This window comes from Mauremys reevesii, linkage group 2, assembly GCF_016161935.1.
Source record: "Mauremys reevesii isolate NIE-2019 linkage group 2, ASM1616193v1, whole genome shotgun sequence".
In the NCBI taxonomy this organism is placed as follows: Eukaryota; Metazoa; Chordata; order Testudines; family Geoemydidae; genus Mauremys; species Mauremys reevesii.
The window spans coordinates 49,802,453-49,816,061 of NC_052624.1; the positions used below are offsets into that span (position 1 = coordinate 49,802,453).

Sequence of the window (13,609 nt, forward strand, 5' to 3'; positions counted from 1 at the left end):
AATTTGAATTGTTTTTCACGTGTCAGGTCTTCTATTTTTTGAGGAAGTTGACAGTTACTTATTTGGACTTAGTTTTGCTACTGAGCTTCAAAAGTATCAGTGGCATTTGCTCTGTACATGGATCTTAGGACTGGCTGTAATAGTAGGTTTTTACTGATTGTCAGCCTTAATGTTTATGCATATAGCATCGGCGACAAACATGCTAGTTTGTAAAGTTGTACAGTCAGTATATTATTGTACTAGGCATGCAGATATGACAAAATAGCTTAATTATTATTATGAAAATATTATGAGTATATATTAGTATTATGAAATACCCATCACCACCACCACCAAAAAAGTTCAGTCACAGCATAACCAAGGTCATGGTTATTTTTAGTAAATTTATAACCAGTTTCTGTAGACATAGTTTAGTAACTCTATGGCATTGCTAATGAACAGCATTAATTGTTGGCGCTAGAAAAATGGATGCAGTGACTTTCACAATTTCAGATTCAAGGGTTCTTATGCTATATTAAAATTCAACTATCAGATGAACAACATACCGTATGGCTTTCTTTGCAGTCAGACATTTTAAGGCTTGAAAAGCTTACTAGTACATGTAAACAAAATGTAGGTATTTTAAATCCCTGATGATGTATTCTGTTTCTTATGCGATTTGGGCCTCGTTTTCCCTTCTAGTTAAAAAACTTATTTTGATTTACTATTGAAAAATTATAATTAACAGCATTAAGCTGCTCCCAGATGTTTTTCTGAATAGAAAATGAAAGTTAATAGTTAATCGAGCCACATGAGCATTAAGGGGTGCCAGCCCGCTGTCCAAACACAGCACTGCTTTACATTTCTAAAGCATCTTTTCTTTCTTGTGTAAAGCTGTGCTTTGGCCACAGGCCCTCATTTGCTGCTCTTTGAACCAGATCAGCTGTTTAGATTACATTTCTATAAGGAGCTACTTAATCTAATGAATTTTTCAATAGAAAATGAAAGTAAACTCTGGTGAGGGGAACCATAACAGTTTCTGCAATGGGAGAGTGATTCTAAACAGCATTGGTGAGAGCATGTGAGGAGAAAATTTAATCACCACTGTTTTAAAAATTGGTTAGCCTATAGTATGGTAAGAGGCATCTTCAATGCATTAAGGCTACCAACTCTACAAAGTTTGCATTATTGGGATGCAGATCTGTGACATTGGTTTGACTCTAGTGCACATAGGATTGACTTTGAGACCCTGTATTCTGGAGGAATATTTGAGCTCTCTAAACCTATCCTGTTAAAATTGTAATGTAGAATCTGGTTTCTCATCAGGGAGTCAACCAGTCAAAGAGTCAGTTAAAGTATTTTTTTAAAATGCAGATTACCTCCATAGTGGTCCCTTGCCTAGCAATCTAGCATAGTAACACTTAAGTTGCTAAATACTTGATGTACTGCAATTCCTCTAGAATTTGTTTTAGCAACATTTATGTTTCGGAGAAGAGTGATACTGAGGTAATTCTAGTCTTGTGGACAGAGGAAAAGAAAAGATGATGAGTACGCAGGGAAGAAAGTAGGACAGGATAATTTTATACTTGAGGCAAGAGAGGTAAATTAGACAGAGACAATCCTAATGTATAACTATCCTGCTTTAAAATATATTTTATATAGGGAAAGATACCTTTACGATGTATAAACTTTTCTTGAATGATTTAGTGATAAGTATTCGCTTTTAAGTACTACTTGGAGGCTGCAGAATGGTGCTGTAAACTGGGTGCCCCAAGCAACAAGCGGATAGAGGTGCCATCTTTTCAGTTAAATATAAAAATGATCTCCTGTGTACTTACTAAAAGTCCCATTGCATTTTCACGAAGACTTAATGTCCTGGCTAAATTCCAGTTTGAGTAACTATATTCTGTCTACCTGGATTTTATATTCTGCACCCAAAGTTTCAATTTTATATAGTATTCTGATAAACCTCCTGGGCTAAATTTTTTTAGTGTTCTGTACACTATTACTTAGTTTGAAGTGCAGCTAATACTGGGATGGAATATACAGTGATGGCTGTTCAAAGGACTCCTTTATATATGGAGCTGTATCCTGCAATCCTGTCTTGGCCAAAACTCCCATTTAATTCTCTTTTAGTGGGAGATTTGTCTAAATGAGGACTGCAGGATCTGGCTCATGGTTTATAAAGGTTTTATAAAGTGTATGGAGAGAATACAAGCAGAAAGGCACTTTTCTGTATAAATAAAGAATACCATTTGTTTTAACCTATCAAAACAAAGAGTAATCCTGAGGGTCATTAGCAGAGTTTCTCTTTTCCTTTTTTTTGTTTTTCAGTTGTCCATCTGCCACTCAAAATTAGTAGTTAAACTTTGCAGGTTACCTCTTACATCTGTCCCTTTTGTGTAAGTACTGTCACAGGACGGTATTGTCATTGTTGAAACATATCTAGAGATAAAAAACATTGTTACATATTTAATACATATTTAATGTGTGTGTGGTTATTAGTAAAAATAATCATATTGTCTAATAGTTGGTTAAATTGTAAACATTTTCTAAATCATAAGCATAAAACAGCATTCAAAATGTCTAAAGTTTAAGTTTACAGTTGTGTAACTTGGAACTCCTGCCAGACAAAACTTTTACCAAGGCAGTCTTCATTGTAGTAATAGTGAAAAAACTAAACTTAAGTATTACATCTTACTGTTTCCTATTAATCTTCTATCACTGCTGCCTTAATGAAATGTGATTCGTTCATTTACTAAAATTGTAGACTTTTAACTGCCAACACAGCAGATTCAGCCCAATACATGAAAAAATTAAGCAGTGTTCACCATTCCTCATGTAACTTCATCAGCAGTAAGTCTTCTGGTACTGGAAATGTAACTGACAATGTTATTGATACTGTTCCAAGGAGAGCAGAATTGAGCTTGCTCTTCTGTGGCATTGTTGGCTTTGTAGCACTGACAATATTAAAAACTTGTGTCAATAAACTAAGCATATGTTACTCAAAACAGGAAGGATACAAAGATACATCTGAACCATATTTTGCAGCAGCAAAATCAGTGTTGACAACTAACAGTACTGTGAAAAATGGAGGGGAAATAGGATTTGAAACTTTCAGTCACCATGCAAGCTATTTAGTGGTATTTAAAAAAAACATTTTAGAAATTTCAAAAAGTTATCCGTGTTAAACGTGCTTAACGGTACAGAGGCAGAGCAGCCATTCAGAGTAGCTAAGAAGTGACATTAGGAATCTGGAACCTTGACCTGGTTAAGATCCGATACGGAGGTACAGTATGCTGTTTTGTTGACATATGCTTGTAGAGCACACCCCACTAGCTGTTGAATGAAGATAAAATAATGACTTCTTTGAAAGAAGCCATGCATCCCTGCCTCCCAAAGGGATGGTGTTTGGGAAGAAATATTTGCAGGATTATTAAAATACACATTACATATTTTTTAAATATTAGAATTACAGTTGATGTTTCTGAACTTTATTACTGGAGGTATCTACTTCACTAAAAACTTTACCATATGAGATTCTGGCACTACTGAATACTAGTTTAAGAAACTGTAAAGACTGTCCTTCCTGCTTTAAATACTGATATAATTACAGGCTTGTGATTTTGTTTCCACAGCCCTGGAAAAAAAACTTTTTAAGGTTTTATGAAATGAAGCACAAAGCACATACTATGTGATTCACTTCATAAGCATATGTATTCTTCAGACATCAAAATCACACATTCTGTCCAAAATGAAAGGCTTGTTATTCTGTAAGTAACACACATCCGCCCACTCACCCACCCACACACACACACACATTAGCTTATGTTAGCTTGTTAATCATCCCCCTACTTCGTATCTACCCTTAGATATTAATACACTTTTACCAATTTATTTACTTACTTTGTCCTATAATAGTTTCAACAAACAAATCCAAACATGCTAAAAACTTTATCAATTGATGAGCTGTCTAAACAGGATTGTAGATCTTCTTAAAATTGACTAAATTCTGAATTCAACTGTTATCTCTCTTAGGTTTAGTCTACAGTTTTCCATTGATTGGTGCAATGAACAGTAATACAGTCTCATTTCCAAACAGATTTTAGGTGGAAACCTGGATCTTCAATTTTAAATGCTAGAAGAGGAGGAATGAACACAGGATTACATTCCATCACCCACATTTCAGTCTACTCTTCCTGTTCTGGGTTCAACATATGAACTTTTTCTATGGGGTCAGCCATGCTGGCCAAGTATTGGAAAGATTCTAAAAGGATCTTGACACTGTCAATTTGACAAATCATACTACTGTTTGCAAGCTTTTTACCTATCTTGTTACAGGTAACACCTAATATCCTGTAACTAAAAGGTCCATTCCGACTGTTGAGGGAGAAACAGTGAAACAGGCTGTTCAGAAGTGCTGTTAAGGAAATAAAGAAACTGGAAAAATTTTTCCTCAAATCAGTTGCAGTACTGTTAAAGGGAAGTGTGGCTAAGTTGGTAGAGTCTGTTAAAAATGAAATAGTGATCTATCAAAACACCTAACATTAAAATTCAGTATCTTATATTTATGAGCAATGATTATATCAGAACTTTTGCAGACTCTTTTGTGGGTTCTCAAAGTGGACTTAAAATGAATTCATTGAGTCTCTGCCTGGGCTGTGGGGAGTCTGTGCTAGTGGATCACAGTGCAAGATTGTGGCCTCAGTTAGTAGATTTTCCCTTGTTGTTTCTGCTGGTCTTTCATAAAACAGGGGAAAATAAAACATTCAAAAATAGGAAACTGTATATGTGAACCTACAGAAATTATTTGGGGAACTCAGATACAGAAACGGAAATTACTCTTAGGGTGGGATTCGGAAGCAGGACTTCGGTGCCCTTCAGCCTGTTGAAATTCAAAACCTTGAGGTAAGTGCCCAGGCTCTCTGTACAATGTGTGGGGAGAGCAAGATGCCGTAAAAAGGGATTTGCAAAAGCCAGTGTGCTGAGTGGGGAGCTGCCTAAACTAGCCAGTGGGAACTGCCGAGGAGAAGGGGTCTGGCCTAAGCCCTGCCCCTCCCAGGGAGTTAGGTGCCTATCTCTGGGCCAGAGGAAAGCATCTTCTTCCGCTTGGGATTCACAGCCATGAACCCTCTCCTGGAGTTAAGTGCCAAAGCCAGGTTAGTGTTTTGTCTTCAAAAATATTTGTGGTGGAGCCCCCCTTATAGCCTTTAGTCCAGTGGTTAGGGCCTCAGCTAAGACATCAGAAACTTCCATTCTGCCTGATCTGTAACAGGGACTTGATGTTGAATCTCTCACCTCCCAGGTGAGTCTCCTAATCACTTTTGAATCTCATCCTTAACTCCTTTTTTGAAACTGACTAGATTTCAAGTTGACATTGTCTCTTTAACTATGATGTTCCATTTTCATGATGAACCGGGATGGGGAATGTTAGCTCTGCCTCCCATGCTACCAGTATCACAAAGACCGTTTAACAGCAAGGTGGATGTCTCCCCAAGAAATTCCTCAAATTCCAGTGGGAAATATATTAACATATTAATATTTAAAACATTTTAATTTCTCAGTGCAATAGAAGCTTCTTACACTAAATGTTGTTAAACAGCGAAGATGAGAAAAATAGGTAATTTTCTTTTTAATCAGACAACATGAACCCTTTGAGTTCCCCCCCCCAAATATTAAACATCATCCTGTTGCACCTACCAGACTATTTCAATATGAGTCTTTACTTTCTGACAAATCAGAAAGACAGAAAAACCTGCTCAGTATCTCAGGTATATCAGCTCTATATGGTTCTACTGTTCACTTTTATAATAGGAACAGTAAAACTGTGAAGAAAATAAGAGGTTAATAAAAAACACCCATATCATACAGTTGGTGCTTAGAAGGAAGAATACAAAGAATGTTAAAAGCTTTACTTTATTATAGGTACTTAAAAGCTAGATTATGCAGGCAAGGTTGGAGGGAGGAATCGGTATCTGTATTACAAACCTGTTTCATTTTCTTTAACTCCTGTGCTATTCAGGAGGCTGTTGAGGGCAACGTTTCTGCTAAGGACTATAGGTTTTTAATAAAGTATATGCTGTATACATTCATTTTCAATTACCATGTTTATGCAATGAGAAGGCATATAGAACTCCACATTATCATAACCACTTGTAATTCTTCTGCATGTGCTATACATATTATCCTGTTCATTTACATTTTTTGAAATACATAATAAAGAACTTATTTGTTTCCAGGATTACAGCTCTGCTTTATTCAATCTGCAGTGTTCTGGATAAAAATATCCTCCTATTATGTGCTGTTGTATGGTAGATTACTGCTGCACTGAAGCTTTTATTCAGAAGAAATGTGCTATACAAGGGTGTTAGAAATAGTCTGCAATAAAGGAAGCATTGTGGTAGAGGCGAACTGGCATTAGAAGCTAAATTGTGAAAAAGGCATCTTGTTTGGAAATCAAATTTAATGAAAAAGCACTCTCAATCACTAGTGTAATATAACTGCTTTAAATTTTCAGACAGTGGGAGTAGCTCACCGTTGCCCAAGTATGCCTCATCTCCCAAACCAAACAACAGCTACATGTTCAAACGAGAGCCCCCAGAGGGATGTGAGCGAGTGAAGGTCTTTGAGGAAATGTCGTAAGTAATGCCTTTTATATCAGCTGGTATCTGCAAAGCAGTAAACCTTTTTACTGAACCTATTCAATTGCAGATGAATAAACTACTCCAGCTGATGAGTTTTGCAGGAGCAAACTGTTCTTAGAGAGTTTGAACAGGCAAAAAGTTGAAGTGTTCATGTTGGCTTGAAGGGGAATGGAGTATTTTATGCTTGAACTTTTTAATGTGTTTATAAAAGACAAACTAGAAAAGTGACGCAAAGAAAACATGGAATACTTAGTTTTAAAATAGTATGTCCAGCATTTATAAATCCCTTTTCTTTATAATCCTATCCGTTTGTGTTCATTATATAAAATGTTCCTGGCTTAAAAAAAATGCTGGGAGCAGGCAGTTTTTGTCAGTCAGTATTGAGCTATATTTTGACATGTGTAAAACACATATACAAAATGAAAGGGAATGTGTATAAAGTAGATACAGACTTAGCAAATTTACAATAGAGGGTTTGCCTAGTAGCTTTGGGGTACCACTGTGTGCTATTGTGCAAGAGACCAGAATTTAAACTCTTGGCCTTCACCTCTTTTTCCCTTGACCAGCAGTACTGCGGCTATGCTGTAGGTTGCATACACATAGCTCCTGTGGATGGAAGGAGCCAGGAGCGCATGTTCTGCTCCAGTAGCATTCCCTGCTGGCTAAGGAGCAGTGTTGTTGGGTTCTGGAGGAAGGCTCCAAACCAATATCTGGATTTGAGGAAAGGAGAATTTTATCTTATTGAGTTTCTCAAAAAAGAGATTTAATACTCCTAAATATATGCTGCTGTTTCAATATTTTTGTCAAACTAAAATTTCTAAGTTCATCATCATATTTTTCCATGTGCATACATACTGTAGATTTTATTGCTGAAAGCTGCATGTTGTCCAATGGTTTCCAGTCACTTTTGTTATAAATACTATTTTAATGCTGTGGATCAAACAGTTAACTGACTACCAGTATGGAAGATGTTTGCCCCTTTATGTCCAATTAACCCCATTCCTTGTCATTCACATATTAGCAATTTGTAGAACTACAAAACCTGTTCACATAGTAAACTTTTTCAGTTTGTCAGGTGTATAATAATTTGTCTCATTGTAGGTCTCGTCAGCCTGTCTCAGTCCCGCTCTTTTCATGCCCTGACAAAAACAAGGTTAATTTCATCCCAACCGGATCAGCTTTCTGTCCTGTAAAACTTCTGGGTCCCCTACTACCTGCTTCTGACCTGACTCTCAAGAACTCTCCAAACTCTGGTCAAAGCACAGCTTTGAGCACTCTGACTGTTGAGCAACTTTCATCTCGGGTCTCCTTCTCATCTCTGTCAGATGACACCAGCACAATGGACTCTACAGAGGTTTCAGTACAACAGCCATCCCAACAGCAGCAGCCGCTTTTGCAGGAACTTCAGACTGAAGAACTCTCCTCTCCTCAGAGCTATGTGGTAATCTAAACCAAGGTGGAGCAGGCCTCTGCCCTGAAACAAGGACTGGGGAGTCTATACTAATACATCTGCATGGAGTGGCAACCTTTTCCGAACAAAACAAAATACTTATCAGCATCTTAAAAATATCTCAATACTGTTCTTGGCAGGGACAGAACTCATATTCAGCATTTTTTTGTGAAAAAGCAGTAATGCTTGCAAAAACCGTGCATCATTAAGCATTTAAGTGGAGACTATGCATTTCATAGTATGACCAGATTAGTACTGTGTCTTGTGTTCTGTTTCAAATTCTACAGTATAAATAAGCTCTGTATCAAAAAAGTTGCCTGTCTGAATAGAAAATGTCTTGCTGTGTTGTGTCCTATGGAAAATACTGTACTTCAGGATTATGTTTACAATTGATCCAGGTGTTTATGTTTCTAACTTCTGTAATACATACAATGCAAAAAAAATAAATGGCCACAACAGTTGCACAGTGCCCGCCCTATGGCCTAGCTTCAGGTACTTCTCTCGAAGTCTAAACTCAGGTAACTTGGAATGTATATCATATTGGGATATAAAATATTTTACAGCTAAAAAGCTAAAGAGGGAACATCACTCTTTTGCCTTTCCTTATTTTATGCATTAATATTTCCTCATTACATTCCACTTTCTCTTGGAATAAGTGCATTCAAATCCAGGACAATGATGACCCTGGACATGGGTGAACATGAGGAGAACCAGCAAATCGGTGATGTACAACATCACTTTGTCATGTGGTTACAAGTAAAACAACTGTTGCATTTACTGTCATTTCAATATATGTAAAATGTGGCATTTAAAGGTTTCAGGTGTTGCTCAGTTAATGACTGTTAAGCTGTTGCAAATGAAGTGTTCAGTACTAGGCTGTACATAAGAAACATTCCATGTTTTGTGTGAAAGGATTTTAAAAGACGAGAATGTTTTTGTTTTAATTTCAGAAAATTCATTGAGGTTTCACAGGGATTGGTGGGGATTTCCTCTCATGTTTATGTTGGCAGTTAAGGATGTTAAGGCAGTTAAGCTACTGTTACCATCTAAGAGTCGAATTAATGTTTAGTTTCTCTTCTGGAAATGTTCGTTCACTTGCTGGTTGGAAATTAGGTTTCTCAGATTTTATCAAGGAACGTGAACAGCATTCTGTTTGCATAGTGAATGATTCTACTTTTGGACTAAAATCCAAAAGGAGCAACTGGATGTTTTAAAGGAGGAGAGAAGCAATAGTTCGCCTAATCAAAGCTTCTCATAGTATCCTCATTTACTTAAATTACTACTGTATAAAATTTTTCCTTGTTAAAATGTGGGTAAGAAACCCTAGTAAAATAGTTTGGGGCTTGCAGGCTGGTCACCTTCTCAAAAATAGTACATAGCAAGAACTGTTTCCTAATATTCTTACTGTGCTGGAACTGCAAAAGCATTGCTTTCAAAGATAATTTCCTGTGATACAAAGAGGAGCCCAAAGGCAGAATAAACTTGATGTTCTTGCTCCATTGGTTTCAGCTCAATGGAATTAGGTTTATGTTGTCTGCTCCTAAGAGAATGTGGTTTACCTTTTCCCAGGAATTGAAGAGATTAGCCACCTGCAGCTACTGCAGCATTTAAATTCATGCCATTGCATTTTTTTCTTTTGATGAGGAATTGTGGGAAAAGACTAAGATAGCACCACCATTAACTACTGGCAAAATTGGAAAAAAAATATTCTGCTATTGTGTATTCTTTTGAGATAAAGAATTCCAGTTCCCTTCCTGTTTCTGAATGTTTTGTTAGTATTCTGTTGCAAGGTGTAAACCTGCAGCTTGTAAAACAGTCAGTACTCTGACTGTAGGGTGGAGCTGGAAAGACAGTGAAAGAGGGGAGGTCTGTTTTTATTTTTACCATTTTCGCATGAAGAACCTTTTTGAAGCCCTCACACAGCAACAGCCATCTTGAAGCCTACTAATCTCAGGCCTTGGTGAAAACACTATATATTTTGTAGATTGACATTAAAGGGAAAAAATTCACCTGTTCTGTGATGTAAGTGCAAATTTGTTCTAATGTTTTACATTCTAGATTAACATTGCAATATGGTGACCTTTCTATGCTCTGGTAGTGTCCAAATACGAATCTGTAGTTTCAGTTCTTGGTATTAGGATTCCAGAAAGATTTAATAAAAAGTGATTTTTAGATCCATGATGAACTCTGATGTACTCTATTTACAGTGACATTACATGCTCATTTAATTTTCCATGAGAAACTAAATATTAATTATTGCACATTTGTTCTTAGCGTATTTGAAAGTTTTGAACCAAATGTGTTAAAGTTAATGCTTTGCCATGTAAATTTCCCAGCAGTTGTTGATCTCAAATGTATCCTACATCCAGCTGTAGAAATTTGTCAAATATTGTTTAAAGTTTTGTACATAGCTGTACTGTTATTTCTAGCCACTGTGCTGAATAGTATTCGAGTTATCACACAATATTGCTTTGCACAAGGAAATGTGTGGCTTTTGTTTTGTATTTTTTCAGTATAGAAGTTCCTGTGTCTTATTTAAATAAAGTTATTAGTAAAAATTTAAGAACACAATAGTAGTGGTTCATGGCTTTGGCTTGGAAATGATAGTGAAACACTAAAGAATTAAGTTATTTTGTATTATTCCAAGTATTTCTATAACAACAACCATCCATACTAAGTGCGTAGCCTATCTCTACCACTGGTGTTTCAACCTGTTATGGTTCTAGTTGACAGGGAAATAATCTCATACATATTGGTTTTGCTCAACATTTGCTCCAGGGGATTAAAAAAAACCCAAAAAATACTAGTTAATTTCTGCAAATTGTAATGATTTTTTTAAAAAAACAAACAAAAACAGTTAAATAGTATTAGAAACACCCTGCTTATCCGCTGCCAAGTTTACAATATGCATAATGTTCAGACTTATCTATTCATATTTATGAAAGCTATTTAGATGTTTCATAGGACGCTAAACTAGAAGAGTCTTTAAGACAGGGTCTGCTATAAACCTATTGCTATAAAGCCACCAGCAACTGGATAATCTTGGTTTCAGCCATTTTGTTGGAGTCAAATAATTTTTTGATTTGAAAAACAACTTCCATATACAAAAAATTGAGTATGTAAGCACAAATCCTCAAAAGTTCACTAAACTGCCATAGGAATAAGAAAATTTCAGATCATCTTGAGAAATTATTAACTGGAGAACTAAATGAATATTTAGTTAAATACTTTCTCATTAAGTGGTAAATTAGATTTTTCAACTTGAAAATGTTTTAAATCCTCAATCATGCGCTTAGTATGTTAACTGAAATTCATGATGACTGAAGGGGTAGAAATATAAAAAAAAATAAAATCCCATGCTACTATGGAACAGCTATATCTTCAAGATCTTCAGTACCGCATTTGGATCAGAGACATCTGTTTCAACGGCAGCTGCTTAAGAGCAGATCTGTACAGCCAAAAAGCCTCTGATGCAGGACTCTGGAACCCCCAAATGAGACTTTCCCTAGGTAATGTAGCTTCCTGACTCCTTTCTGTTTGCTGATAGTCCCTGTTGCAAATCATGCAGAGTGCAGATTCAAACCCTAACAACCAGGCTCTTGGATATTGTAACCCAGTGGAGTCCATAGCCCCCAGCTGGATGCTTAGGCTGATTTTCACAAAGTAGAGGGAGATTTAGCTACCTAAAAATGGCATCCACACAAGCCACCATGCTGAGTGAGTAGCCACCTAAGATAGCCGTGAGGGAATGTTGGGGAGAGGAGCCTAAGGTTTTGGGTTTTTTTGTTTTTTTTTAAACTGGGTGGATAGAGTGGGGGCCCTGCAAGGAGGAGGATGACTTTGAGTAGTTCCAGTTGTGTATTCCACTCCATTAGGTGTGTGCACCCAAAGACTGAAACAGGAGAACTTTTGTTTCAGCAGTACTGTAGGATCAGCACTTGTTCCATGTGGCTCTAGTCCCTCCCCTGGCTATTTAAGGGCAGTGCCGCCTCAACCCCCTTTAGTTCCTTCTTACTGTCCATGGCTAGTGTTGGAGTGTTTTGTGTGGTAGACTAGCATAATCTGACTGGGATTTTGTTGTGTATAGTTTAGATAGGTATCCTGGGTGATGACATCACCAGAGTTTAAAAATTGTCCATCATGGGGGGGTGGCTGTCCCCCCATAGTGACCCCACAAGCACTGTTTGTTGTGCATGGGAGAAGGGCACATTAAAGAATGGTCTCCATCTGCAAATTGTTCAAGAGGAAAATGCAGGGAAGGTCTTATGTTTGAAACAGCACCTTTTTGAGCAGTCCATCATGCCCACTTTGGCAGTGGGGTCCTCCAGAGATCATTGTCTCCCAGAGGTTATCTGAGCCAGCACAGACTGTTTGGACAGATTCAGATTCTTTTCCAAGGAAGAAAAGAGACATTTCTCCTTCCTTTGGTCCTCCTGGAAAGAGATCTCATCAAATGGACTGAACCATTCCAGTGCTAGGAGAGATTCCACTTCACCTTCTAAGAGGAGTGCAGACCAGTACAGTGATTCATCCAGTACATGTGAAAGAGCAGGGCCATCTACCTGCTATCTGGTACTGAGGCAAGAGCAGGTAGACTTTATCATTGACTCCAATACTGCCTGTGGAGCATTTGTTGAGTCCAGAATCGGCACCATCCAGTATTGTCACTGACTGTTTCTAAGCTTGTGGTGTATCAGGCAGCTTTGGACTTGTCAGTCATGACTCTCCTTTGATTCAAAAGCATTCAGCTGTGGTGGCTTTATCAGTGCTCTCGGCACCACCTGGAATGGATACGGATCTGTTGTTAGTGTCAGCACATCTTCCAGTTCAGGATACAGAATTGAGGTTGTCCGCTTTTTCAGTGCAAATCAGGTTATCAGCGCAGGAACTGTCTTTGGTGCTGATGATGAGACTGCACATTGCTTCTATGGGAATGGTGCTGGCTTCTACTTCAGTGCCAATGTCTGCTCCAGCACCAAATGCTCTGTTTGTCCGTTGTGATGTATCCAACGTGCTGGACTTTAGATGAGGCTGGATGTTGATTGGCCCACCATGGTGGCTCCTTTGTTGCCTGGGGACTACTTGGAAGGCTCCTCAGGACTGGGCTTGGAGATGTCTTCCTCTTCTCTTGGGCCTTCCTGATAGTCCGTGATAGAGGTCCTTGGCCCAGTGCCTGCTGATCCCTACCAGAGCGTTCTCATGGAATCCCTGGGATGTTCCAGAGTCTGCAAGGTCTTGATCCTCCACACAGTCCAGAACAAGGTCACCTGTTCCACACACAGAGCCTCTATCACTGCAGCCACAGATGGTTCAGCCTGAGCTGTTGCTACAAGTGCCACAGTAGGTTCCATTGGCTTGGCTCACTTCCTCTTGTTCATCAACAGTTCACTCTGCAGTGCCATATTCTTTCTCCCCTGTAGCAGAGGATTTTAAATCGTATTAGTGCTTCCTGACATGCCTGGCTTCAGCGTTGGGTATTCAGGCTGTTTTGTTCAGGAGAACATGCATAAGTTGCTGGATATTCTCCAGTCCTCAG

The 13,609-nt window shown here is 38.0% G+C and overlaps 2 protein-coding genes across 4 annotated transcripts in view; one reads left to right on the plus strand and one right to left on the minus strand.

Moving 5' to 3' along the window:
- Window positions 1-8,446, plus strand: part of GLCCI1 (glucocorticoid induced 1) — a 104,179-nt gene extending 95,733 nt beyond the window's left edge. For all 3 annotated transcript variants that reach the window (XM_039523085.1, XM_039523082.1, XM_039523084.1), the window contains 2 exons: window positions 6,497-6,617; window positions 7,725-8,446. In XM_039523085.1, the coding sequence (XP_039379019.1) occupies window positions 6,497-6,617; window positions 7,725-8,073 (470 nt within the window). In that variant the 3' untranslated portion in view covers window positions 8,074-8,446. The remainder of the gene's footprint in view (window positions 1-6,496; window positions 6,618-7,724) is intronic.
- The window catches only part of ICA1 (islet cell autoantigen 1), a 124,838-nt gene that overhangs the window by 1,396 nt on the left and 109,833 nt on the right, over window positions 1-13,609 (minus strand). The window contains exon 16 of the transcript XR_005593763.1: window positions 2,360-2,424. The gene's annotated coding sequence lies outside the window, so the exon portion shown is untranslated. The remainder of the gene's footprint in view (window positions 1-2,359; window positions 2,425-13,609) is intronic.